The 26,632-nt window shown below is 52.1% G+C and overlaps 10 protein-coding genes across 10 annotated transcripts; 3 read left to right on the plus strand and 7 right to left on the minus strand.

Moving 5' to 3' along the window:
- Positions 1-204: 204 nt before the first annotated feature.
- On the plus strand, positions 205-2,343 carry MYCFIDRAFT_58066 (uncharacterized protein). The gene is made up of 2 exons (XM_007922022.1): positions 205-251; positions 305-2,343. Exons 1-2 carry the CDS (start codon positions 222-224, stop codon positions 2,210-2,212), a joined length of 1,938 nt encoding a protein of 645 aa, XP_007920213.1. The 5' UTR covers positions 205-221; the 3' UTR covers positions 2,213-2,343.
- Positions 2,344-5,712: 3,369 nt separating this feature from the next.
- On the minus strand, positions 5,713-6,054 carry MYCFIDRAFT_124977 (uncharacterized protein; the record flags this gene model as incomplete). The annotated part of the gene is made up of 1 exon (XM_007923511.1): positions 5,713-6,054. A coding segment is annotated over one exon (342 nt), but the record flags the coding sequence as incomplete, so codon positions are not given.
- A 2,367-nt stretch (positions 6,055-8,421) lies between these two features.
- Positions 8,422-9,144, minus strand: MYCFIDRAFT_58068 (uncharacterized protein). The gene is made up of 2 exons (XM_007922023.1): positions 8,929-9,144; positions 8,422-8,873 (listed from the first exon to the last, which is right to left on the minus strand). Exons 1-2 carry the CDS (start codon positions 9,095-9,097, stop codon positions 8,482-8,484), a joined length of 561 nt encoding a protein of 186 aa, XP_007920214.1. The 5' UTR covers positions 9,098-9,144; the 3' UTR covers positions 8,422-8,481.
- Positions 9,145-9,566: 422 nt separating this feature from the next.
- On the plus strand, positions 9,567-11,488 carry MYCFIDRAFT_213421 (uncharacterized protein; the record flags this gene model as incomplete). Its single annotated transcript, XM_007923512.1, has 1 exon — positions 9,567-11,488. The coding sequence occupies one exon, from the start codon at positions 9,567-9,569 to the stop codon at positions 11,241-11,243; it is 1,677 nt and encodes a 558-aa protein (XP_007921703.1). The 3' UTR covers positions 11,244-11,488.
- Positions 11,323-12,135, minus strand: MYCFIDRAFT_170393 (uncharacterized protein; the record flags this gene model as incomplete). The annotated part of the gene is made up of 4 exons (XM_007923513.1): positions 11,323-11,478; positions 11,508-11,672; positions 11,741-11,754; positions 12,120-12,135. 4 exons carry the CDS (start codon positions 12,133-12,135, stop codon positions 11,323-11,325), a joined length of 351 nt encoding a protein of 116 aa, XP_007921704.1.
- Positions 12,136-12,538: 403 nt separating this feature from the next.
- Positions 12,539-12,907, minus strand: MYCFIDRAFT_192891 (uncharacterized protein; the record flags this gene model as incomplete). Its single annotated transcript, XM_007923514.1, has 1 exon — positions 12,539-12,907. One exon carries the CDS (start codon positions 12,905-12,907, stop codon positions 12,539-12,541), a length of 369 nt encoding a protein of 122 aa, XP_007921705.1.
- A 1,214-nt stretch (positions 12,908-14,121) lies between these two features.
- Positions 14,122-14,707, minus strand: MYCFIDRAFT_80177 (uncharacterized protein; the record flags this gene model as incomplete). The annotated part of the gene is made up of 2 exons (XM_007922365.1): positions 14,122-14,193; positions 14,249-14,707. 2 exons carry the CDS (start codon positions 14,705-14,707, stop codon positions 14,122-14,124), a joined length of 531 nt encoding a protein of 176 aa, XP_007920556.1.
- Positions 14,708-16,449: 1,742 nt separating this feature from the next.
- Positions 16,450-17,630, minus strand: MYCFIDRAFT_3846 (uncharacterized protein; the record flags this gene model as incomplete). Its single annotated transcript, XM_007921438.1, has 2 exons — positions 16,450-17,537; positions 17,594-17,630. Coding segments are annotated over 2 exons (1,125 nt in total), but the record flags the coding sequence as incomplete, so codon positions are not given.
- Positions 17,631-20,602: 2,972 nt separating this feature from the next.
- MYCFIDRAFT_192894 (uncharacterized protein) lies at positions 20,603-21,955 on the minus strand (the record flags this gene model as incomplete). The annotated part of the gene is made up of 2 exons (XM_007923515.1): positions 20,603-21,660; positions 21,712-21,955. 2 exons carry the CDS (start codon positions 21,953-21,955, stop codon positions 20,603-20,605), a joined length of 1,302 nt encoding a protein of 433 aa, XP_007921706.1.
- Positions 21,956-22,932: 977 nt separating this feature from the next.
- Positions 22,933-26,534, plus strand: MYCFIDRAFT_80180 (uncharacterized protein; the record flags this gene model as incomplete). Its single annotated transcript, XM_007922366.1, has 4 exons — positions 22,933-23,044; positions 23,104-23,143; positions 23,318-23,632; positions 23,693-26,534. 4 exons carry the CDS (start codon positions 22,933-22,935, stop codon positions 26,532-26,534), a joined length of 3,309 nt encoding a protein of 1,102 aa, XP_007920557.1.
- Positions 26,535-26,632: the final 98 nt, after the last annotated feature.

Consider the following 26,632-nt stretch of genomic DNA (forward strand, 5'->3'; position numbering starts at 1 on the left):
TATTCCGAGTCCTCGTACGACTATATCCGAAGACCCACCTGTTAGTTCAGGTGTTGGCGTACGAGGCTGCTAAAACTCTCTATTGTGGCCGGCCGTAGATGTCGGGGAATTGGGAATGGCGTGCTGCCTGAATTGCTGCCTTGCGCGGCGCGTCTGGGCTTCGACTCGCGTCGTTCTCGAAGCCAATAATTGAACTGACCTCCCACCATCGCCTGCACATAATGCCTCCCTTTCGCGATGACCAGATCTTCGTAAGGCTGCATGGTGCCCTCCAAGACCTCCGCCTTCGACTGACCTGGCATAGATTATCGCGCCCGGCTCGCAAACCACGCTGGCGCAACTCGGCCTGCCAGAATCCTTCACACCAGCACGCTATCGCCTAAGGTCGCGCATGTTCCCTGGAGAGAACGAAGGCGAATTCGAGCCAATCAAGATTCGACGCAGAGACAAACCATTCGCCGCTGCAAATGGGGAGGAGCCAGAATGGGAGGAGGATCGCATATCAGAGGAAGGCGCCATCTGGCCCATACAGAATGGCACAATTGTCGACTGGCAGTGCTTTTATGCACTGCTCGAACATGTCCACAACACTGTGAATCCGCCCTTCCACACGCCCATCTTGCTCATTGGAGAACCCGTCTGGACACACAAAGAGTACGAGAAGGTCGCACAGTTCATCTTTGAAAAGTTCAAGACCCCCGCACTGGCCATGATGGACTCTGCCGTGGCCACAGTCTACGCATACGGCATACCGACGGCGACCGTGGTCGACGTGGGTCTCAACAAAGCAGATATCACCTGTGTGGTCGACTTCATGCTGCAGGATGTCGGACGAGGCATTGCTGTTGAGAACTGCGGCGGAAATGCAATGACCGAAGGCCTGATGGAGTTGTTGAAAGGACGAAACGGCTTCACGCGAGACGTCTGCGAACAGCTCAAAAAAAGTAGCATTTGCGAGATTCTTCCTCCAGACACAGAAGTGCCGGACACTGATGCCCCCGAAGGACCTGTGAATCCAGCTGCTGCGGCGTCAACTGGCGCCGACGGAGCAGCACCAGGCCAGAGGAAAGCATCGATAGCTGGTGATCGGCCACGAGGACCCGGGCCAGGTACGGAGGTCGGCGAAGAAAAGAAGCTGGAAGATGACGAAGGTGTGCTCGACGTCGCGAGTATCGTAACAAGCGGTAACATGGCCGAGTATCTGGCTCAAAAGGAGAAGGAGAAGCAGGAGAAAGCTGCGGCGAAACAGCGGAAAGCGAGTGAAGCCGGGCTGGCCGCACAAGCCAACAGGCCTGCTCGATTACCAAATGCAAAGCGCAGCCGAAATACCTTCATATACGAAGACTTTGCGCTCCATGATGCCATGAAGAAGGCGGGCAAAAGTGCCCAAGAATTGCAAGACATGCAGTCTGCGTTGGACGAAGGGTCAAACAAGCGACAAAAGACACCTGAACCTCAATCTGCAGTCTCCGACAAGCCAGCAGATGGCGGCTTCGACAAATTCGACGGCACTACTGACACAGCACCGACTGGCGGCTTCCGACGCGAAATCGAGGTTGGCCTAGAACGATTCCAGGCTGCTTCGGGCGGAATACTGGATCGCCTTGCAGATGCCATACATCGAACAATACAAGGTTGTGGTGAAATGGGAAAGAGAAGCGAGCTCTGGGACTCGCTGATCATACTTGGCAACGGATCGAAGGTGCGCGGCTTTAAGGAAGCCCTGTTGGCAACGCTTCAGTCCAAGTATATAATTTCGCCGTCATCCGCGACCATCTTCACTTCGGAGTTGCCATCCAACATGTCAACACCCATAGCGACTGGCGCGAATACTCCACAACCGCAGCTTCCCGGCCAACAACCTCCACATTCTGGAGTGAATCCACTCTTGCACGCTGCTTTGACGGCACAAAACCCTCAACTACATCCGGGATCCCAACCAGGCATGCACACACCCATGCATGGGATGCCACACCATCATAGTATGCACTCGAGCGGTCACGGTCAGACGCCAACAAGCATAAAGACTGCGAAAATCCCAGAGTACTTCCCTGAATGGAAAGAGGTCGGATACGATGAAGCTGCCTTCCTAGGTGCGCAAGTTGCAGGCAAGCTCCTTTTCATCGTAGACGGTGGTGCTAGCAAAGGTTACATGACGAGAACGGATTACAACGAACAAGGACCAAGCGGTATCCATGAGGTCCGCATGTAGAAAAGCAATGCTGGTGTTTTGAACTCTGTGGAGAAGCGTTGCCAATATGGAAAGCATGAGATGAGATTAAATGCATGTTTGCGATACGAAGAAGATGTCCCCAGAATCGGATCTACAGTAATTACAGCCCGGTTTTCATGCATGGCGAGAACATCCTGTTCCACGTCTCGATTCCTGCTCAAAGCCCACTGTCACGCTCATGCCACGCTGTGAATATTCCCAGCAGTGGCGCTGGCGGCTGACCAGCAAGCAAAAGTCAGGCAAGGTGGGTGGTAGACTGCTCCGAAGAAGTGCATCTGGCGAGCTGAGCTGGTGACCGCAAACGAACATGAAAACCTCGATGTTTTCAACAACAAACAGATCTCTACATTCTCACTCGCGGAGGTTTCCAATTTCTTTTTTTCTTCTCCTCTCTTCAACTCAACTCTAGAAGGCAGCCATCCCCCCCCCCCCCCCCAACCGGGGCGGGGATCACAAGCTAACACCCTCCAGGCAAATATGCTTGTCCAAGGCAATACCTCTGCCGTAAAGCTCCTCATTCTTCTGGACCTCTCCGCTAACACTCGATTGCAGTCGCTTCTTCGCCGGGAATGAGATCAATACGACTCGACCCAGTCATCTGGAGTTCGAGTCCACTGTCAATCTTCATCCAAGCCGCAGGCGAGAAGGAAGACGGAGGAGATCCACGTTGTGAATCTAAAGCAGGCGCAGAAGGGCGATGCGTAAAGGCATGTCGACCCATAAAGACTACCATGTAGATCGGAAATTGGTCCAACGAGATGGGCGAAAGCATGTAGATGCGTATAGCTCACCTACGAATGCAGGCACATTCCCTCTTCCATGACGCGAGAGTGCTTTCCATTCCGGCTTCCAGGCGACGTCAAAGCAAGAACGTCTTGCTAAACGCAACACTGATGTTTACGAACAAGCATGTTCTTATCATAGGGACTTGCAGAAACGGTGGTTCGCATTGTTGGACACAATCGATAAACAAGATCCTTCGCGATACAAGTCTTCATTGCCACCGAACTGGTGCACTACGATCGATGCGAACTGCAGCAATTTCGAGGACAGTATGTGTAAGCATCGCCGCGGCCGCGGCTTCGGAATGATTTGTGAACAGGAAGTGGCGGCGTGAACAATTCACTGGGCACGAAGGGGGCTGAGCAGTATAAATGCGTGGACAACTGGTCTGAGAATTTAGTGCTTACTCAGCCAGCAGACTCTATCTTCCCTATCAAGTGTGATTATGTTATTGTTGTGATTGCGATTTGTGATTAATCAAAGCCATTTGATTGCGATTGTGATCTTAATCTCGTGATTGTGATTAATCAACAACCAACAGCTATTGGTCGACAAGGCCGCTTCTGTGATAAGGCTGCGACGTGTAGGAAGTCGGGCGCACCTGCTGACAAGCACTCGTACCAGATCTTGGACAGACAGAAATGCATTCTCAGACCACTTCGGCAGAGAATTCGGTTCTGTGATGCGGAAATTTTTCATGCATCGGACCACATTGGCAAGAAGACTGGTTCTCGGATCAGGCTGCGACAAATCACAACAAGTCTTGGCATAGCTTCGAAGCCACAGCCTATCGTTCAGCGAACACAAATTTGGTACACCCAAACGTTCCCAAAACACCAATGAGCAAGTTCCACTCCGTGTTCATCATCACTCCACTTCCCATGGTGATTGCACGCTCGAAAGCTGTCTATAAGTACCCCGTCTCCCCCGCCCTTCCTCCTCTCCCTTTTCTCTCCAGAACAATTTCACAAGACCAAGGGACGACGCATTGATCTGATGGCTTGTTGCGGATTGTTCAGCGTTTTTGCCTAGTGGGCTAAACGTCGGAAGCTTGAGCGCGACGCAAGGGCTACCGCCAAGAGATGGGACGGGTTATCGACTGACGAGGTCAGAATGATCCGAGAAGAGCTGCTGTGGGAGAGTCGGCAGCAGCGAGGGTGAAAGGGACTTATGACTGTTACGAATTTCTTTTGTTAGGTACGGCTCTTTTTTGAGGTCAATTGGCTGCGTGCCCGCCTGCATTGAGCCGTGCCGCCCTGTTACGCCGGGGTGCTGCGCTGTTTTGGCAGGCACCTTCTCGTGGTGCGCGGTGTGAGTACCTCTGAAGAGGGAAACTAAGACCTGCCTGTTTCTGTATTTTAGTCGTTTTAGGTAGCGACGGTATGAGAGGAGGCTTTACGTCCTCCGAATCGGGTGCTTGCTATTTCTTTTTCGTCACTGACTGATCTTGCCTCGTGGTGTGAATGAGTTGCCCCCGTCCTGGGTCTTCATGTTCACGCTGAGTAGCGGTGGGAGGAATGCGACACTCACTCACACGACACGTCGAACTCCGCAACCGCACAAACGCTATGCTCTTAGACTCGCAATTAGAACGTTCGCGAGCAAGAGTCGTCTGCCGAAGCGGTGACGTGGCACGAAGATAGAACAAGACCTTTGGGAGGGACGGGACTCAATCGCGATGCGCTGAAGCGCCCATAGAAAGACGCTGGGCTGATCACTCTGCAAATGCGGAATTTCTCGGGGTCTTGGTTGAGGTCCTCGTCATATATGCCATCATTCAGGACCTGCACCGTACGTCCCTTCGAAATCTTGATATCATCCGAGGAGATGATCTTCTTCTTCGCGACACGGCTCATGGCGACTACAGGTGTTGGTCATTAGCTTGCTGGTGTGAGGGCCAGGAAGAAGTCAGGGACTCACCATTGCCCAAAGGAAAGTGTCTAGAGACTTCTTTGATAAACGAATCGTGAAGGCCAATCTTGTGGAGTGTGGTCTTTGCCCAGTCCTCCTCGTTCTGAATGGCAATGACTTCATCTCGGCGGCTGTACGATTTCTGGATACTGGCACTGTCGTATCGTGGAGTTCGGCTACGCAGATGTTAGATTTGCATTTCGAGTGTAAGAACAGTCGGTCCACCCAAAGCGCTGGATCCCGGATTGGACTTCCAGGATTCATGAGTGCCTCTGGTGCGCACCGCAGATTTCTCGAGTCTGCGGGAACAGATGCCATGCGCAGATTTCAGTATCGTGTTGCCGTGCCACCGGTGCAAGAAAGTCGCATTGCAGCAGCCCTAGATGGCCTTGGGTGGCCGAAAGTGGGCTGGAACCTGAGAATTTCAGACGAGGCCGTATGTATGTGGACACGCATTCATTCCCATCGGTGATCCGTTCTGTATGCTGCAGCTTCTTTGCAAAAGACTTCTCCTGTGTCTAGAAAGAAGCAAGCCAATGACTGCGCTGTCTTTGCAAGTCTGGAGTGCGTCCACGATGCCCATCTCCACATTGCCTAAAGTGTCTTTTCCAGGCTGATGATCAAGTAATGTTCGAATGATTCCGTGATAACCACATTGCAAGGCTAGTTCCAATAACCTCCAAAATCGCGCTGGCCCTTTCTTGGCTGAATATGTCGAGCTGAAGTAGAACCCGTGTTACATCGGCGGAGCCTTGACGGATGCTTTGCACCAAGAATGACTCCAGCTGAGCACTTGTAGGTTGGGCTCGCCGCAAAAGTATTTCGACAATTGCTGCGCTACCGGCCTGTATGGCTACCGAGATTGAACCATTGTACATTTTGCAGCCGACTGTCACAATTGCTTCCCAATCAAGAAGCTCCTCAATGACGCCAACATGGCCTTTCCTGCTTGCGAAGGCTAGTGCAGTGCTGCCATCTGCGGCAGGCGAGTCGACCCGAGCGCCAGCAAGAAGCAAAGCTCGCACTATGTCAGCGTGACCATTGTAAGCGGCAGCTCTTAGAGCTGGGTCGAAAGAATCCGAAATCAATTGCCAAATGTGAGCGTTCTCCAGCAGCAAGTCAACGATGGCTCGATTGCCAGCCTCGGCTGCAACAAGCATGGCAGCACTATTCGCAAGAGTTCCGTGGTTGAGCAGAACTTGAACGCAAGCCAAAGCTCCGGTGTACGCCGCTTCTACTAGCTCCATGCAAAGATTTCGTCCAGCTGCACGACCGTCCACGTAATGATACAGATTGGCCAGCTGAACAGCGTAATTGGCATCTGAGATATTGTCAAAGCTGGGGTATACGCCCAAGTACTGCCCATCAGGTACAAATATCTCATTATAGACCCCCAGAAGCTCTTGGGGCTGACATGGGTCATTCTGTTCAATAGCGACAAGTATCTGCTCTTTGAGTCCGAAAGATCTCGAAGGACATTTGAGTTCTGGATGATCACTGTAGGCGTAGTCTTCGCCACCATTGCCATTGTCGCTATCGACACAGGCAATCGGCAGACTTTCCGCGCTCAGTAGATTGTGGCCTGTAGCGCCAGACGGATTTTTGGAAAAGGCAGATGCGTCCTGAATGTCGAAGGAATCGTAGGAGCTGCCAAGGTCATCTGGGAATACATTGTGATGGATCATGGAACCTTCCTGTGCGATGTTGTCGGTGAATGACATGCAGGATACAGAATCAAGCGGCGTCGTTGGCAGAAGACTAATCTCGTCCCAATTGAACGAGCCTGAGTGCTCGGCGGTGCTCGATGTTGATGTCTGGCAGCTATTGGTAGACGAATTGCTGAGACTACCAAGCATTGAACTGAAGTCTACATCTCTCCACGGAAGTTGCCCGGTCCAGCTGTGAGATTCGGGCAGAGGCAATTCTTGTTCCTGAGAAACATGCAGTGAGCAGGTCATTTGTATGTCCGCATGCGTACGCCTGATATGTTTAACAACATTGTCATGCCTTGCAAAGGTGTCTTGGCAATATGGGCAATGATGTCGCTCCTGTCCACTCTCATGGCTGGAACATCGGAGGGCAGGTCGCTTGTGTCGCAAAAGAGACCTTTTGGCTGTGAAAGTCTTGCCGCAGTGCTCGCATTCGTAAGGTATCGTCGATGTATCTACATTCGGTGCGCCAACGACTGCAGCCATGATGACCACATGCCTAAGTATGCCCCGGCTGTGTCGCTTCCTGCACTGGAAGCCTCCCAATCTGCTATTGTGTCCGATTCCAGTCTACTGGCTAGAAGGCGTTCCTTGTGCTTCTGGATGTAGGTGTAGAGACACTAATGAACGCAGGTGTGAGGACCACGGAATAGGCTGCCATCGACCTGTACATGAATGTGCACGCGCAGGTACAGCGTCGCGGTGGTGTTGGGGAGACCAGCCATTGATCCTCCCGCAGCGCCACACGGCACCGCCAATGTGCATATAGAGGAGTCCTATGCAGGCCAATCGGTTGTATTTGCCAAATTTCTTGTAACTCACCAAAGCAGACAATAGCAGAGATGATTCAGCCAACAGCAAGTACAGTGGAGTAGGTAGGCTCGGAAATATATAGCCCGAGCGCATCCAAAAGTCAGCTGTTTCCTTGGCATCCACCGCGTCGTATTTAAGAGCTGTGCGCTACCTTGACTGCTTACGAATAATGAACAAAAGCTGCGAGTAGGGTACGTGAACACAGTTGCGAGACCTTGTTGAGAAGTAATTGCAGGATGTAGAGCCGGAATGGAGAGACATTACGGACTGACGTAGAAAGACGCCAGGCTGACGATAACAAACACTTTCAGCAACAGTGCGCCAGCGAGCCTGAACAATAAACAACGTCAGCGTCCAGACGATAAGGAGGCTCTCCCGCAGGTTTTGGGTGTTCACCGGTTTGATTTGCTTTCTTGACCCACGTAGCTCACAATGATGATAGATGCAAAAACGATTCCCCCCGAGACCCCATCAAATTCGAGCGTCACATCGCCGATATCGAGATCGCAAGCGATTAGCACGATCATACGTACCACCATCGGAGCGGTCTGCATGCATCTTTCAAGTGTCAATGCGAGGCTTCGATCCATCCTGTGACTGACCGCGCATCCGATCGCTACTCCTGCAGGGGCGAAGGCGTCGTTGATCTTGTAAAAAATTGTGGCCTTCAGTGAGATAAGGCTCGAGACTGGGTGCTGAGGCCGGCTGCCGGGACGACACGTATAATGCAGTCACCAGATCTAGACGGTATGGAGGTCCCCACGTACGCGATAGTCGATGCGGCATGAAGAAAACGAGCGTTGCCAACTTGGCGATAAGTCCATGACAGTATTTCCGAGTGCGTAGCTTCAGATGCCTTGTCCTGGGGCGCGCAAAGAGCGCAGACAAGCTTAGTCGTGGGTCCTCTCGATCTCTACCTCATGGGCCACTCCAGCTCTGAAACATCATTTGACTTGTACATATAGCCTCGAGTCTTCTGCGTGCCTTGCATCTGGGTGCATGAGCTCATGTCTCGTACACGAAGTATGGCCTCTATCTCGTCCAAGCATGATTCCATCCATCTCTCGGAGGCGTGTCTGTCTGTATTCGCGCATACTCGATCGGCACTCCATTCCAGATCCCATCCTTCTTCATTGCGATTCTGTAGAGCCTTCCGGTTTCCTTCGCATCGTTCGCCTTCTGGCTTTGCCCAAGCCGTACTCTGTCTTCCGCCGTCATGCCCTCGTGGTCTATCAGTCTCAATTCCTCACACGCCGCAGACATGGCATTATATTGCCGTTCCAACTCCAATTCGCGTTCGTTCCGCAGTTTGTCCTGATACCGCATCCACGCGCGATGGATTGTCCAATGTCGAAGATATCTGTTTCGTCCGAAGCGCAAAGGTCGTGGTGTCAAAGGGTGTTGCAGATGGTATCGTATTTGTGCTGCACGAATTCTATCAGCCACTTTACATTGTATGTTCTACGCGATGGGCCATACTGATTCTAGGATCTCTCTTTACATTGCCTTTGCTCTTCTCCCTCCTTTCCGTGCTGGAGAAGTGTGCGCTTTGCTGCTGCGCGAGACACCCTCTGGCCGTCCATGGCAAGGTCTCAGTCCGTACTACCGGCGAAAACGCGCGTAGCAAAGCCACTGATGGAGCTTTCATCGTTGCCGTGCTGTTGATTGAAATCGGTGTGATGTGGTTGTTGAGGCACCTCCGACAGTTCTTTCCCCGAAGCAAGGATGGCCGATAGTTCTAAGCATCGGGCGGAAATCGAGCCTCGCGGGCTCACCCGCTGCAGGTGCAGCCGCATTATTCTACGTGGGGTGCAGCTGGCAAAGTGCAAGAGCGCCTTCTGAAACTTGTATAGCGAGCTCAAAACACCCGCGTCTAATTTCTCCATACACTCTCTTTGTCTTTCACACTGCTGTATACAACTACCGTCACCTTCACGGAGCCATCATCGCTGCTTCTCAATCCTCTGCCATACATCAACAGCGCCCAGACACTCGAGTTACAGACCACTTCTCGTTGAGAGACCATTTGCTGGAGGCAGAGGTGACGACTCCCGCCGATACGAACGTCAGCCTCGCCTGACTACACCTACTCACTCCGAATACCACCCTGCATACCCATGACCATGCCTTCCGGCGATTTCGACACCAAGTCCAGCCTTGGGCAAGCCATTCTCGAGACCGTGAAGGACTATCCTCGTCCCGCTGACGTCGACAAGTTTACCTATGGCACGGCTGGCTTCCGTACTAAGGGAGATTGGCTGGACCATGTCATGTACGGAATGGGTCTACTCGCTGGTCTGCGCTCGAGGAAGCTGAACGGCCAGACAATCGGCGTCATGATCACTGCCTCCCACAATCCCGCTGTCGATAATGGTGTGAAGCTTGTCGATCCGATGGGAGACATGTTAGAGCAAGATTGGGAGAAGTGGGCCACCAACATCGTCAATGGACAGAACCCAGAAGAGACTCTGGAAGCATATGCAAAAGTCGTGAAGGAATTCAAGATCGATGTGAGCAAGCCGGCTAATGTCATCTACGCGAGAGACACGAGACCTTCAGGTGCACGACTGGTGAAGGCGCTTGAGGCGGGCATGAAGGCAACAGGTGTGTCTGCTACGGACTATGGCATTCTCACCACACCACAACTGCACTACCTGGTTCGTGCGACAAACACTCAGAAGGACAAGAACCCGTATGGAGAGGTCTCGGAGGAGGGATACTACAAGAAGCTCGCTGCTGCCTTCCAGCAGGTTATGAAGAACACCAAAGCCTCCAGCCCAGTCACTGTCGATTGCGCTAATGGCGTTGGCGCTCCCAAGCTGAAGAAGCTACTTGAGTATCTTCCATCCGAGGAAGAGACTGGGCTCAAGATCACTGTCAAGAACGACCGCATTGAACAAGCTGAGGTTCTGAACAAGGACTGCGGTGCTGACTTTGTGAAGACCGGTCAGAAGGTCCCAGCTGGCTTTAACGGCAAACCATACGATCGCTGGTGTTCTTTCGATGGTGACGCCGACCGCATTGTATACTACTTCAACGAGGAAGGCAGCATGTTCCGTCTGCTTGATGGTGATCGCATCGCGACGCTAGCTGCAGAATTCCTCGGCGGCCTGGTCGGTAAATGCGGGCTTTCGGACAAGATCAAGGTCGGTGTTGTGCAGACTGCCTACGCAAATGGTGCCAGCATGAAGTACATCAAGGACCGACTGAAGCTGAAGTCGGAGCTTACCCCAACTGGTGTCAAGCATCTCCACCACGTCGCAGCGCGATACGATATTGGGGTCTACTTCGAAGCGAACGGTCACGGTACCGTTCTGTTCAGCAACAATGCGCTGAGAACGATCTGGAAGCAAGAACCAGAATCGCCCGCGCAACTCGAAAACCTGGAAGTTCTTCGCGGCGCCACCGATCTCATCAACCAGACCGTTGGCGATGCCATCTCCGACTTCCTCCTCGTTGAAGCCATTCTCGCTCACAAGCAGTGGACTGTCAAGGAGTGGTTATCAACGTATACCGACATGCCAAACAAGCTCGCCAAGGCCAGCGTAAAGAAGCGGGAGGACTTCAAGGTCGTCCCAGGTACTGCCGAGCAGAAGCTCGCAAGCCCACCAGGTCTTCAAGAGAAGATCGACAGCGAAGTCGCCAAGTACCAAGACGGTCGCTGCTTCGTACGACCTTCCGGCACAGAAGATGTCGTTCGCGTGTACGCCGAGGCTGCCGAAGCATTCGATGTGGACCACATGATCAGTGCCGTCAAATCCTTGATTGCGACAGCGAGCGAACGTGCCGACTAGGAGTTGAGCATGAAGCATCTGCGTGAGCAGGCGAAGGAGTTCGCTAAACTTCAAGTTGACGAAAAGCTTATGAACAATATTAGATAAAGATCTGGATGGCGTTTGCATGCATAAGCGTTGGAGCATAGGAAGGACCGAAAAAGTTTCTGAGATTTGTGGGTGGCATGTTATTGGGAAAGCGCAACCAGGCTTTAGGATGCTCTAGACGCATACCATCATCGAAATGTGAACAACACTTTGACTTTACTCGATCTCGACCTCAACCTGGTCCCGTAGGTGCGGTTCTATGCAAACCGGAGATGCTCGGGCATGATTGAAAGCATGATGAGTGGTAGATTCCGTGCGCATGTAGGAAAGAGTTATGACCCTTGAGGTGAAGTTATATAGCTCTGCCCACCAGTAAGCTTCTGTCAAGCGCGCACATGTGATCTTTAGGTTCATGTTCTGTCAAGGCTTGAGACTTATTCGCTAGGCAGGTAGGCAGGTAGTAAACACACATCCCACGCTCTGACTTATCTTGCCTAGGTACGGAGTCGTATACGTATGCCTTTTCATCCTCTTCTTACTAGTATAGTAATATAAATTTGCCGAGGTAGCCTTTCCCGTTCGATTCTAAGATTTTTCTAGAAAGGTTTTATATAAAGAAGGTTTGAAAAAGTAGCGCTAGCACGTTTGTGTTAGCGGTATATATGCTTATTGCTATATTTAGAAGTATTCGTACGTAGAGCTAGAATTAATTAAGGATTATATAAGGGATACAAATAGGAAAGTAAATATAGAGGTCTTTTAAATATGTTAGCTAGCTCTTCAATTAGAGCGTTTTATAATCTGGTTTAGATAGAGAATAGTAGTATTAAGTAAGAGTATGAAGCACACGTGAAGTTGAATTCATAAAGGAGGAAAACTATCTTCCTCTTCCGCCTATTACTAAACGTCGCCATTTGACGGCTAGCAGTCGTTGTGAATGGCCCTCCGGATAGTGACTTTGTCCTCACCTAGCGTGAGTAAAACGCCAGGTGTAGGTCTGGACTCAATGCTCGTAAATCTGCTGGCAAGTCAATCTCTTGCGTGCGCGAGGTGTTCGTCCCGATGGGCGAGATCGTACGTGTGCTGCAGTCCCAGATGGCACGTTTTCCAAATTCGAATTGTTCTTGGCGCTTGTTTCATCCTTGCCCTTTTCTGCTTCTCAGTGTATTGGATTTTTGGGGTTGCGCGACAAGTGCGCTTCCTCGTTCACCTATCGCTTGTGCACGACTGACTTCACATGCCTACTTCCCCTAGTACCAGTATACAGCTCAATTCGTCTTGGCCGCAAACTCATAAAGCCTTTGCTCGTATCCGATCGTATAGTCTGGAAAGGTCTCAGCCAGGGATTCGTACATGCGATGTTGCTCCGAATTTCTCGCGCGATCCATGAAAACCCTCTTTCCCTTCGAAGCTACGTAATTAACCTTCTCCTCCAAGGACCTTGTCGCCACTAGCCAGAGGATACTTCCAGGTATACTGATCGATTCTTCTTCGGGACCTGGGGCCTTTCGTACGGCCGTATTCTTCTTGCCCAGAGAATTTATCGTAGAGTACAGCGTGATGTAGTTCCAAACGTCTCCGCTCATATTAAGCGCCCGTGTCATCCGGATGTTCACATCCTCCGTTCGAGAGACCATGATGTGGCGCCTCAGCCCTTGTCGTGGAGTGTGATGGGATACATACAGGTAGCGTGATGCAGGGAAGAGTGGGTTCATGGCTTAACGAGCAAGCGTTGTTGGCAATCATTGCTACCCTTCCGTGTGAGAACAACAGGCGATCTTGCGAGCACATGATTCTAGTAATTGATAGTCCACGCATATTGTGGATTACATGTCGAGGATGTTGAGTTCCCTAGCCAGGGCCGGTATAGTGGCTTTTCTCTCCCTGCCTGGTATGCGCGGGGATTTGAGAAGGTCTCCAAGGATTCTCCGCACGTAGGAAAAGTCTGTGTCAAGCTTTTTCCAAGGTTGCTGCAGATGCTTATAACAGGACAAGCATCGGCTCAAGCTGTTTCTAGGCAACAACCAAATGACATCCGAAATCCCGGTGTATTTCGAACCATCCCAGTCCCATTTTCATGAAATGTGCAAATTCCGGAAAACGATTCCTTTCCCGTAGAGAAACGCAACCATCTCAGAAAGTGCGTTTGAAGGTCACTGGTAGTAAGGGTACGTGGAAGGACTCCCCCAAAAGCTTTTATCCTGTCGGCTTCCCATTATCCCGTAGCCCAGGTCGGAGGGGGAAGGTCATATCAACTCCGGTAGCGTTGTCTCAAAGTGTTCCGAGCACTCTCTCGCAAGTCGCCCGTTTGCAGTTCGTAAGACATCTTCGACATGGCGTCCTTTGAAAGACCTTCGGAGCTCGGAATAAAGCATCAAGATCTCTTCGTAGATCATCCTTCGGATCTCTCGTGGAAGCGAGAAGAAAGTGATAGCCTTCATCCCCGTTCTTGAATGTGTGGGCTGTGTTGCGGTGTCCATGGTGAAATGATTGAAGTTGAGGTTGTGAATGTTGAGGTCGCCTAATATCGTGACCGTGACATTGATGGTCATGCGAGGGCTTTGAATTCGTGGCATGTGATTGGTCATGTGTCTTTTGTGGCAATATGCCGAGAGAATCACTATCGCCTTCAAGCAGCTTCCCGAGTGCGTGGTGGCTGTGCAACCGATAGTTGTTGCTTTTCATTTATTAATCTATGAGACGTACTTGGCATCGTCCCCCCTCTTCTCATGCTCACGCTATGTCCCATGCCATGCAAATGCTTTCGTAATCATTAGTGTCCTTTATCATGCCGGAGCAACCTCTCATATCGTACGCTTAAGCGACGTCGTCTTCATCGTGGTATATGATTTTAGTAGGGCGCAGTCGTCACAGCTTGGATGTAACGCTTCTCGCACTTGGTTCCATTGCCCTTCCAGAAGATCTGTGGACAGTCAGAATCATGTATGTGAACGGGAAAGAGAACAGGCGTGACCTACCACAGCCTGATTGAGGTCTCCCTCGCAGACCGTCCAGCCCTCAGCGTCCCCGTTGACAGTAAGCAGGTAATCATCCTTCAATGCCACGTTTCCGCTCCCCTCCGGCGTCGGATCGAAGTTCAGAGTCTGCCCCACCTCTACCTTGGTGCTGTTGTACTCGTACTCCTTGAAGCCCACTGGACCATACGCGTAGGTGTGCAGTGTTGAGTCGCTGAGATTGAATTTTGGCAAGCTGTTGTAGCCTGGGAGGATGAGACGGAGCTGGTAGAGCTCGTCATCGGTGTTGTCTGGGTCGAAGAGGGATGTCGCGTTGACATTCGGCAGGAGGGAGGAGTTTGATGCTGGCTCGCAGGATGTGGTAGTTACGAGCAGGAAGTTGGTGAGGTTCTGCTGTGCTATTGGTACGGCGGTGGTCAAGGCGGCCGAGAGAGCGGCGGTGGTCAATGTGATGGCGCGCATGGCTGCTGTAGGCTGTGATTGTAGGTGTTGGTTTGGTTGGTGCTGTGTTTCGCAGTGGTGGTGCTTCAATGGTTAGGCAACGCGCGCGCTGCATGTCAAGTCGAATGTGAGGAAAGAACAAGAACAAGAGCGAAACATTAATACTTCTCCTTCACTTGTCACTGCCTTCGTGTTACACCATCGCAAATCGCATACCGTTCTCCACTGGGCACTGGCTGGCTACATCATGAATCCACATTCCGTTTAGCTAGTATTCTAAGCCAGTGATAGGGAAGGAGAGGCTCCAAGTCGGGAGTCGAGGGTCCGAGGCACTGTCCTAACCTTTAGTATTAGCAATTACTACTACTATAGAATTTTGAAAATAGCAATACAGACTACTATTACTATACTACCACTTCTATACTACTAATAGTAGCAGATATAATTACTATTTAGTACTAAAATTTCAAGTTAAATAATACTAGGCTAGACTTAGAACTATTTAGAAATCCGTTTCGAGTTACTAGTATATATATTTTTACTAGCTTAAATACTATAGAAGTCTTAGGAAAACAATAGCAACTACTATTATTATACTTTAAAGTCGATATAGCGATAGTAAAAATTTAGAATATAATTATAATTAGAGCTTATAGTAGACCGGTAGCTTCGCTAGTATATTATAGGACGCGTAGCTACCTATAAGAAATTTATATATACTAAGGTCTAAGGCATCGAGGAAAAAGAAACAGATTATACGGCTAAATATACATCGGTGCTTAGATTAGCGACAGGTAGAGAAGAACCCCATTCCAAAGATGGAAGGACGCTGGCTCGCGTTGGCTGTCTGCTGCTTGACGCCATGCTGCTAAGAAGTCTGCCGAAAGCTTCCTTGACCTCGTCTGGTGGTGTGTAATCGAACCGATAGACGTTGATCACTGTCAGGAAAAGTGCAGATTTAGCGTAATTGATTCCAGAAAGCTGTGTGCTCTTGAAGCGCGGAAAGAGCTTTATTCACGCACGAAAAGTTCTGCATAGTTCTTCACGTGCTGGTCCTTATGCTCCGACTTGATCGATTCGACATCGGTGCCACCACAATCCAACGTGAATAATCGGATTGGTTTCTACCGATACGCCGCTCTCCATTTACGAACAAAGCAAAGACTTCGTGTATGAAGACTCTCGAATGGTTTGAGCCCTGGGCCTTTTTCTTTTCTTTGCCGGTGAAATCAGCATGCAGCGATGTCGATGATTTTCTCGTCGCTGTCGCATTTATAGCCTCTGAATTGGGACAAGTCCTCTGGGTCGGCGGCGAAGTGATTGCCAGCCATTTTGCACATTTGAGAATTTGGATTCTTCATCGATGTAGTTATGCGCAGGCTTCCTCTGTCAGCTTTGGTAGGCATCACTCTTGTTGGCGTCAGGTGCAGTGGCACCGCGAAGGAATGAATGCATGACTTTGGGAAAGCGGTGCGGAGCGGAGTGCGAGCGAAATTTTGAAGGTGGATGACTACCACGTCCTCACTTATTCACACGCTCTCCTTGCCACCGTCGCTCTCAGAATCACTCATCTTCCGCTCCGCCATGACCGGCGCCACCCTCTTCCTTCTCAAGACCATCCACGCCAACAACCCAACAATCGCGACAACTGCCAGTGTCACACCAGCACCGATACCTCCAGCACCAGCAAGACTCAGCCCGTCACCATCACGCTCATCACCATCTTCATCCTGCACAGCCACCGCACCCTTCCCCTCCCCCTCAGCCAAACAAAACTCCGCCTCAGCCTGACACCTTCCACACCACTCCCCAACACTCATAATAGCCATCTCCCCCATCCTCTCAACGAACTCCCCATACCCCAAACTCTCCCGCCCAGTCCCAAACAACGGCCAAGCCCTCAACTCCTCACCCCCCTCCGTCCCATTCCTAAACAAAAACCGAACCCTCAAATCCTCCTCCAAAAATCCCGCCTCATCAGCCTCCGAGAAAATCTCAAAAGCCACGGAAGCCGCATAATTCGGCAAACCCTCGAAATCAGAATTGATGTCGGGTAATCCCACAAGTCCAAAAAACGCGAGAAAAGTATCATAACTCCCCGTCATAAGCGAGAATTTCGTCCTCGCGTGATCGGCAACGACAGATTCCATTTGTCGTAGAATTCCGCCGGCCAGCGCTTCCCCACCGATCATACGGTCTGGTTGCGAAGGATTGTAGTTGTGGTTGAATTCCCAGGTATTGGCGAGGAATCGTGCTTCGTTGAGATTTTGTTCAGAGATTTGGTTGGAGATGGAAGAGTTTTGGGTTTTGGCTGTGTTGAGGAGATCGAAGATGTTGTAAGCGTTTTTGTAGGTGAGGTTCTGGGCGCCGCTGAGGATGGAGGAGAGGAGAGGGGAGAATTGGGAGTAGAAATTTCTTGTTGAGTCCAGGAGAGACAGGTAGTCGGATGATTGGCGATAGGATTTCGAAGCTTTCTCGTAAGCGGGACATTCGTCGTCGCCTTTTAGCCAAATCGTATCTGGAGACTTGTCGTCTTCGCCGTGGATGTGGATGTATTGGTATCCATCGAGTGGTGCTTCGATCGTGGTTCCGTTGGCCAGGACTTGTGCTTGGTTCGAACCGAGAGGTGGGTAGAGGCCTTGCATGAAGTTCAAGGCAGTTTGGAAGAGAACTGGCTGATCTGGTGCTGAGGCCCAGAGTTGACTGAAGTCTGCGGTGTCTTCGCTTATACCGGAGATGTGGGAAAGAGAAGAGGAGTTTAGGTAGAGGGACCGGTAGTAGGAGCCGGAGTTGTAGCATTGTTGTGCCCCGAGCGAGGTCATTTGGTAATTGGGGAAGAACTTCGATGTTCCTGTCATGCGTGTGAGTGACGTCAAAGATGTTTGTATTGTTGAAGGATGTGTTTACTATCGCCATGTCGATTGAACACGATCACGCTGTGAACTGTTCGACTCCATGCTGGAGTTGCTGCGAGAGCGGTCAGTAGGAGAGAATTCTTTGTCATGTTATGATATAGCTGAAGAAATTGTGAGCTGTAAAGAGCGAGCCAGGATCGCGATGCGAAGTAGTGAGCTCTTATCACTCTTCCACACGTACTATGTATCCTACGCGCCAAGTCGTCAGTCAGCCGGCACTCCAAGGTGTGGCACTGCATTCTTCGGTTGATTGTCCTGTAGTGGCACTTTACCAGTATCGTATCCAATGGTCTTGGTCTTTCTTCAAGCAGCCAAGTCAGACCAAGGCCGGGTATCATCTTGGCGTGGTGGAGAAGCATGGGCTTCACGTGGGTGTTAGAAACGGCGCAAATTGCAATCGTATCGGACTGTTGTGCTGCGTAGCCACGACATATACATCACTGCATGTGAAGTACAGTATTCACCTGGCCTGAATCTGTCGAATGGCGAGCAGGAAAGCAGCATTCTGTCAAATTTTTGGTCAAGGTCGACGCGGGTTGGCAGCCAAGAGATGTAGCTTGTGTAGTCGCTTACACGCTCCCGATTCGGAAATCGTCACCGAGCAGAAGCCGTGAGCTGAGGATTGCACATGCTGAGCAGACTTCCCTCAAGGAATCGATATGCTGGCAGATGAATTTCGTAAGTATGCGCTCTGGGTCAACATAGCAAATCGGCATAGATCCCCTCAACCCAATTTGTGTGGGCTGAGGATGTCGATCTGTTCAAGTCCAAGACACCAAGTAAGATCTTTGGACCGCGGGCCAGCTGAATTGTCCAGACGACTGCGTAGTGCTGAGATGTCTTATAGACTGCGCTTCGCAGATGTGGCAGTAGCCTTCAGTCGAGGTCGGCTAGAGGCATTGGAATGTTTATTTCCATCGGCTTTCACCCGAACTTTAGGGATTTTATTCATACAACATCCATTTTGACGCAACCGTGCAACGCCATCGCCATCAGGAAGCCTTCGCGTCTACTCTCACTGAACGCTCAACGTGTAGTAGCATCTGTCCTAGCGTGGACTTGCTGGAGGTGTCCACTTGCCTATAATCAGTGACCTGAGCCCACCTGGTTATTCTCTACGGCCTGTAGGTTTGTCCAGAGCCGCGACCGATACGATCCGAGTACATACGTCCTCCGTCGTGACGGTATCTTCCTCCATTGCCATACCCGCCGCCGTTGCCGTATCCGCCCTGGAAGCCATACCGACCGTCTTGGTATGCCGGCTCTGCGCGCCGTGGTCCGCGTCCGTAGTAGTCATCCTCATATGGTCGCTCGACTCGAGGGCCGGTCGGGAATCCGCCACGATCGTTCCTACCACGTCGCTCCTCCCGTAACCTGTCCTCGGCCTCGCGAGCCTGGGCGTTTTCGTCAATCTCCATCACTTCCTCCGCCGCGGGCACAACGTCCTCCACGGGCGCAGGGAGCTTCGCCCCGCCGCCTGACTTCAGATATACGTTCAGAGTTCGGCCATCTGCTTTCTTGCCGTTGAATGTGTTGATGACGCTTTCGGCTCCTGCTTTGTCGGCAAAAGTCATCTCGGCGATGACAGTGGGTGCTTCTGAAAGCAGCAAGCATTCTGTGACTTGGCCACCAACATCTGACATGACGCTGGCAATGTCCTCGGCCGAAGTACCTGGCGCGAAGTTTTGCGCAATCACCACATGCGGCCCACTGCTAGCAGCAGCACCTCTGAAGCTGATATTACCAGAGCCATTGGCTGCAGGAGGCGGCGCATCATACCTCGAACGACCATTGCTCTTAGCATCGCTCACTGGATCCGATGAGGGTGGGTTGTAGGCGGATCTGGTGCGGTAGTTATCGTTTAGGGGCGGGCGCGTTGTCGCGGGAGCTGGACGTGGATTGCGCGGCGGCGGTGCAGTATTTGATCGAGGTAGGGATGCAGTGCGCTTTCGGGATGGTCAGATCTGCTGGCGGTATATCATACCGTAAGTGCCATACCTTCGCTACACCCACTCGACTCGCAAGGCTGGCGCCCGGTCCCGGTTTTGAGCGCGGCCCTTGTGGTGTGTGGGAGCGGTTCTTCTTGCCAAATATCTGCTGCGCGAGTTCCTGCGCTTCTCGCTTCTTTCGGCCTAAACAATGGGGTCAATTACTGGTGGATTGACGCTCTGTCGGGTCAAACTGACTCTCCTGAAGCATGAAGTCCAAGGACGGCGCGGGGGTCTTGTTGTTCGCCATGGTGTGCGCGCTTCAGCAATGAACAGAGGCCCCAAAATGGATATGAGCGTGCCTTCGTTTGTGAGGGGTGGTGTAGTGTGATGATGTTCGACGAAGATGAGGTTCAGAAAGCAGCTTCGACTCGCGACTTCCTTCTTCAAGAGGTGGCTGTGGCAGGGTCCAAAAGCTTAGAACTATCTCGGTGGCACGTGCTGATCTCCGACTTCACGTCCTATACCGTTGTTCTGCACAGTACACACAGGTCGGAGTCAGCCACGTTCGCCGCGTTCAAGGCTATCAAGAATTTTTTTTGACGTGCTCAAATGCAGAATCGTACAGAAGCACGCAACGCAGAGAAAGGATTCATGGCATATGGTTGGTTGCACAGTTCATCTCGACCCTAGAATACCCTTCCCAAGCTTGATTCTTGATTCTTGAAGCTGTTTCGATATTCAATTCCAATGTTATTTCTCACGAGTTGAGAGGCACGTTCGTAAACCACAGCTAGCTCCACACCATCCAGAATGTTGAACTTGTCTCCTCACACAATCGAGCACCAGGCCTCTCAGATCATCGTCTCGATATTCTGTGAAAACTCACATGTCGTGGATGTTCAAACTGATGGAGTATGAACTTGACTTGCTTGATATTTCTTGGCTCGCTAAACCCATACGTACATTGAAACAGGTGTCCATAGCCACGCATGGCGAGACACTCGAAAGAAACCTCATTCGCTTCCTTTTCCTGCAACAACTCTCCATCCCCAAACCCAATATCAAAACCCTCAAAGCCTTGCGTTAACACGTATCCGCAATATCTCATTGTCTGGCATATCTCTCAGCAGCTCCTTCGCCTGCATAAGAAGATCCTGATAAGCTTCCAGGTCCTCGGCATCAATGACATAATCCTCCTCGTGTGGTGGCAAGCTATAGCAGAAATGTTTCAAGTCGAGTGCGCGATTTCTGGTCTCTGTTAGTTGACTGACGAAGCGGTCGAAAGTTTCGCAGCCGCGGAAGTTCATGTTTCTGATCTTTGTCTCGCCCTTCTTGAACGTGCAGAAAGCTCGACAGAGGATGCGACGTTGGTCTGCTTTGCTGAGGATGGGGATGACGTGAGAATTTGAGGGTTGGGACTGTGCTGTGCCAGATGTTGAGGCAGTGTTGTGGTTTGGTTTTGGGACGAGAGTTGTGCTGGATGCAGCGGGTTGGGGATAGATGATCTCGATTTCCGGTGATGGAGAGCGCTGGTTGTTCACAAGAATTTCTGCCTTGGAGACATCTTTTACGCGTGCTGGGGTGCTGGTGTATAGATCCTCAGAGGTTGTGGTGGCCCGGGACTCGAGATTCTCTTGAGCGGTGTTAGATCCAGGCTCGAATGAGGCAGATCGCCTAGGCGCAACAACTATGGTGTCTTGATTCGCGGTTGCGTTGCTTGGCACACGCATTGAGTCGGATGATACGCCTATGGTACGGGCAAGCAGGGTCTCGGCGGCTTTGGTATGGTGGGAAGTGCTTCCAGAGGCCTGCTGTGCAACGCCATCAGTGACACTGGCCGCGGTCCTTGTCGTCAGACTAGAATTGTTTTCGACTGCTTTTGAACGTTTCAAAGGACCGGTTGCGGGAATTTCCTCTAGAGAGGAGCCTGTGGTCGACACGCGAGACTTGAGGGTAGTGACACTACTCCGTGCTGTGTGTCTCTCTGGCGCATTCACAGAACCAGATATCTTCTGGGAACCGCCATCAGATCTTTCATTAGGACTGAAGAGCTCATACGACGGATCTCTTGCAGCATGCGCCGTTGTACTTTCAACGTGCCCTGGTAATGGCGCATCGTTGTCATCGCCTAGATATGAATCAGTCCCGCCTTGTTTCTATTTCACCGGACATCACTCACCTCGCAAACTGCATCGACTGGCATTCTTGTTGTAGATGCAACATCCACACGAGCCCTTTTGGATATCGGGACGGGATATGCATTGAGGATAAATAGGAACCTTCGCGCAGTTCTTGCACTTGGCATTGCCAGCCCTCTCTTCACCGCTCAGCTGGACAAATGCAGATATGATGTTGTCGTATCGCTTGCCAGCGACCGCGGCGAATTGTGCTTTGAACAAAACATCACCCAGCCATTGCCTCATGGGAGCTGTGATTCAATTTACCACGTGTAGTTCTTGTGATTGAACGACCTCCATATCTTCAATACGTCCTGGTCTGCTCACTGCCATTCTCCCGACCTTTAGAGAAGGTGAGATTAGCTGATGGTTCGCGTGTACGTGCATCGCTGCTTCTGACACCAAGTTGCCTGCCTGGCGAATGTATGAGCCTCATTGGGCGCTGCTGTTCCACTTTGTTGCTCTCTTGAGACGGGCCGATCTCCGCAGGTCAAAGCTCATTGGGGGATGCGTATTGCCTTCGAAGCGAGTCCAATGGTAAGCAGTTGCCGTGACAGCGTGTAAGATGCTGGCAGTGCTTTCTGCTTTGCGCCAAGGGCTCGCGGACGAAACGGCAAGAGCCAAAGGTCAGATGGACGTGATTGAGGGAGTAAAAGCTTCACTGCAGGCGCTACAGAACGGCCAAGCCGTGCAGATCCAGCAGTTGGAGGCGATCAGTGGTGAGATGCAGCATGTCGAGACCGATCTGAATGCCCTGTCCCACCAGAGCGGAGGGCTGATGCACCCAAATGACAGACCGGGCGTATAAATCGATGCACTCGCTGGGCGTCTGCCTCAGGCCCAACTGCACGTTCGTGGCTGCCGGCATCACTTCTGCGGGTCCGCGCTCTTGCCTTCGGGAGGTGCCGCATCAAAGCTGCAACACTCATATAGCTGATGGAATTGCCAGCATCCAATCAAGTCAGACTCCTCTAAATTGGAAGCGTCCCCCTGAGTGCAGTTGCTTGACCACATTTCGGAGTGGGGTTCGTTTGGATTTGGTCCTTCTTAGATGAACTTCGGTTCTAGAGGACTGGGTGGCTTTGATGGTTATGAGAGCTTGGAGTGCGGCGTCTCTTTTGTCGTTTTGTGGGAGGGTTGCGCGTCGATGGTCGTGGGTTCGAGACCCGGTGGTGGATTCGGAGATGAAGTTCTTTTTGCCGCCCCAACGTCCGTCATTCTCGATGACCTCCCGTCTCAGCGTCGATGATGGCGTGCTTGCGGGCCATGTCCGCCGCTCCATCCACGTTATGCCGTTGCCGTTGCCGTTGCCGTTGCCTATCCCTCAGCCTCACCGTGGGTGCTTGTCGGTGTCGGTGGGCTTGTCGCTCGGTCATGGCTGCCTCTGCGCGCAGGTCCCTCAGACTTGGATGCGCCTGCTCTGCACAACTACATGTACGGGGAAGCAGCATGCATCTGGCATTGTGCCGTGATGCCGTGACGCCGTGCCTACTTGCCCCGTCCCGTCACCTGCTGATTGCATTGCCACCCTAGAAGACGCAACAACGCAACAACGCAACAACACCAAGCCTTCCACCCGTCGCATATCAGACCCATACCTTACTCCAGACACCGCATCGCGCGCTTGGCGCACCATACAGACTTTGCGATGCTTCGTAAGAGGCGAGACGTCACCCCCTCCACCGTCGAGGAGGAGCCGGCCTCCACGCTACCCGACTATGACCAAGACATCGGCCATGCTCCCGAGGATGACTGGGCCAGACTGCACGAGGGCCGCCCCCAGCGGTCACTTGCGAAAAAGAAGTCATGGTTCAGCAGTGTCAAAAGCAGCGTGGCTCGTAGCGCAATCCTCGCGCGAACGACTGTTGATCAATGGCGGGCGGACGTGGCGGGCGGCAAGAGCTATCTGAGCGACGCTGACGAGTGAGTCGGCTGCCCCCCTCGGATGCCCCACTCATCCATCAGTACTGACAACATCACAAGCGACGGCGATCGACTGCGAGACGCGGGTGATGGAGCCGCATCATCACGAGAGTCGTCTTCGGCCCGCGCTTTGCCCACGGCGACGCCCCTGCGACAAACCGGCGCGGAGAGGGAAACGCCTTTCACGCCCAAGACTGCAGCGGAGAGCTTGAGCGCTCAGTTGTTTCAAGGTGCTGCAAAGACGGACAAGACAGATCGCAAGAAGCAAGGAGCACTGGCGAAAATCATCACTTCTGCTCCCACCCCCACCGGACCCGAGGCTTTTGATCATGATCCACTGGACGGCGTTGAAACAACCAAGACGCCAGTCGCCACCATCAAAGCGCACCGTAGGAAGTCCAGTGTCGCTCGAAGCTTGGCCGGCAGTCTTCGTACACTCCGTCGGCGAGGCAATCAGTCGACCAAGTGCGAGTCGCCAGCCAAGGCAGCGTGGGACGACACCTTGTCGCCAACGACGAAAGAAGCCACCAGAACTTCACTACCCCCCTCGCCCGTGAAGATCCCGGCACCAAATTTGAACCGTTTAGACTTGGCATCGTCCGCCTCGATGAGCACGACCTTCATCCACTCTCCGGGGCTTGAGCGTCACAGTGAATTGATGGCACTGACCGATCCTCCCTGGAAGCACACCCAAAGAGTCCCTACTTATTACACCAAGCTGCCTGGCGAAGGCCCGGAAGATCGGCCGCTCTTGTCAGCGAGGTCCTCTCGCGATGCATCTCTGACTCCCTCTGAATTACTCGACCTTCCCACCGATGATTTCGGATTGAGCATGCCCGATGAGCCTGCCACGCCAGCTACAGTGCTGCCTGGAAATAGCGTCCACAGAGGACTTGACGGCGCCAATGACGAGACTGCAGTATTTGAACGAAGTGTGGAGTCCAAGCACAGCGCCTCAAAGCAAAAAGACAAAAAGCTCAAGAAGATGGGATCAATCGATGCCCTGGCCGACCGATGCGCTCGTGCTATTGGATCCCCAGTCGACACAAGCCTAGGACGGGGTGATAAGATCAAAGTAATGTCAAGGCAGACTACGGCCAGTGCCTGCCATTCGGACATGCCACCGCTTACTCGACAGATGAATCAAAGGATCGTAGAACTTCAAGGCCCAAGCAACAAGCATCGTGATCCAATCAGTGGACCATGGCAGAGCGGAGACCCTTTTGCGCCTGCTAAGGCGGTGAAAGGTATTAGGGTACCATCTCCAGAACGGACTATTGAACTACCACTGCGCCCGAAAATTCGCGTCCAGTCTGTCAATGGGTCTCGACCACATACCATCGATATGTCGCCAGACCGAGCATCCGCGGAGGACAACTTCCCGCTCGCACTTTTGGCACAGCAGAGAGCCAATTCCAGGTCTGTGTCAGAGGCCTCAACCAAGATCTGCATCAACACCCCATTCGATGAATCTGAGCGTGAGCTGCGCAGAAAGCCATCCGTGGCCGATAGCCTGCAGCAGCTGCAGGAACACACAAACGATATTGAAAAGGGTTACGCAGAGCGGAGCAGCAAATCGCATCGCGAGAAATCAGGCGGGAATGCCGAGACAACGAAAGCAGAGCAGCCACGCCCTCAGGAGCAAGCCGGAGACAGCCCCGTGGCTACCTCCATTTATCAATTTATTTCATCGCATTCCTCCAGCCCGCATCGCAGCCGTCCGGGCACAACGCATTCGCCAGATATGGGCAAGGCGTTTTGGAAGGAAGTGACTGGGCCAACTCCGCAGAAGTCGACGGAGGAGCGGAAAAAGACAGTCCAGCAATGGGTGCAAACTCAGCAAACCGATGCGGGCACTCCAGGGGTCCAGCATTCACCACGGCACTCTGACGAGTATCCTGACGTGGTCTCGATTTCCATCGATGAGGATAGGACTACCCCACCGCTTAGTCCTCAAGACAGTACCCCCAATATAACGCCAAGCATGGGTGACCGCTTAGACTTTGATGCGAGGAGGTCGGATCGCAACATGCGTTACAATGCTCTAAGAATGGCGGCACATGAGTCGCCGCCCCCGAAAAGAGAGGGTTGGCCGGATCCGGGCGAGATCCCCTCCTCGCTGCGACCTGTCCTCCAGTTGATTACCAGTGACGAAGAAGGTAGCGAGCGTGGTGCAGAAGGATTTGAAGACGGTCGAGCAGCACCATCGCCGAGCCTTGCCTCTTCATATCGCAAGAAGATTGCCCATGAGTTTCACTACTCCAAGGAGTTGAGTTCAGACAGCATTGAGGCGGATCTGCAGGAGGCAATACAGGACAACTATGCCTTCCAACTTGCGATGTCTGGAGTAGATCTGAGCGACTCCTTTGGAGAAGCTTGCGCTGCCGGACCAACCTCAAGCCCTTTCGTGCCTTTCCAGGAGAACGTTGATGCAGCAGAACCAAAAAGCCTTGCATGCCCGACACCGCGAAGTGACTCAGCCGCCGGAAGTTTATCGTCAAAAGACTCCAAAGTCTACACCTTTCGAGCGAAATCTATTGAAGAGCCAGATCCCGTTGCTATCACATCGGGTGAAGTGGTCGCACCAATGTCGACCAGTCACGTGGAGGATAGCCTTGATGACGCTCTTGAGATGTACATCAGCTACAACGCCTCGCAACAGGCAGTCGACACTGCTTCAACATTTCGTAACGGTCGAGCTCAGAGCGTGAAAGCCTTCGACTCAAGCTCACTCTGCTCCGGAAACGAATCCGACGCTGAGAATCGAAAATGCCGCAGTTCAAACGATGACCGTGCTTCGCTGTCAGACCAGGCTAGGATTGACGCACTCATGGACAGCCCAAGTTCGGTGAGGAAGTCCAGACCGGCTAGATATGGGAGCCGGAAGAACAGACAGTTGTGAGAAGCAGCCAAAAGAGGAGTCCCCGATGTGCTTCCATCATCAAGGGAGAAGACAACGTAGTATTATTGTTGCGACAACGAGTAGCGATCCCTAATTCC

The sequence above is a fragment of the Pseudocercospora fijiensis genome (genome assembly GCF_000340215.1).
Source record: "Pseudocercospora fijiensis CIRAD86 unplaced genomic scaffold MYCFIscaffold_1, whole genome shotgun sequence".
Taxonomy (NCBI): Eukaryota; Fungi; Ascomycota; class Dothideomycetes; order Mycosphaerellales; family Mycosphaerellaceae; genus Pseudocercospora; species Pseudocercospora fijiensis.

What these genes read in the sequence shown, in the direction of transcription:
- MYCFIDRAFT_58066 (XM_007922022.1), top strand. Translation starts at nt 222, where the DNA reads ATGCCTCCCTTTCGCGATGACCAGATCTTC. An exon ending in TTCGCGATGACCAGATCTTC is followed by an intron (nt 252 to 304) that starts GTAAGGCTGCAT and finishes GACCTGGCATAG; the next exon opens with ATTATCGCGCCCGGCTCGCA.
- MYCFIDRAFT_58068 (XM_007922023.1), bottom strand. Translation starts at nt 9,097, where the DNA reads ATGAAAGCTCCATCAGTGGCTTTGCTACGCGCGTTTTCGCCGGTAGTA. An exon ending in AAAGAGAGATCCTAGAATCA is followed by an intron (nt 8,874 to 8,928) that starts GTATGGCCCATC and finishes GAATTCGTGCAG; the next exon opens with CACAAATACGATACCATCTG.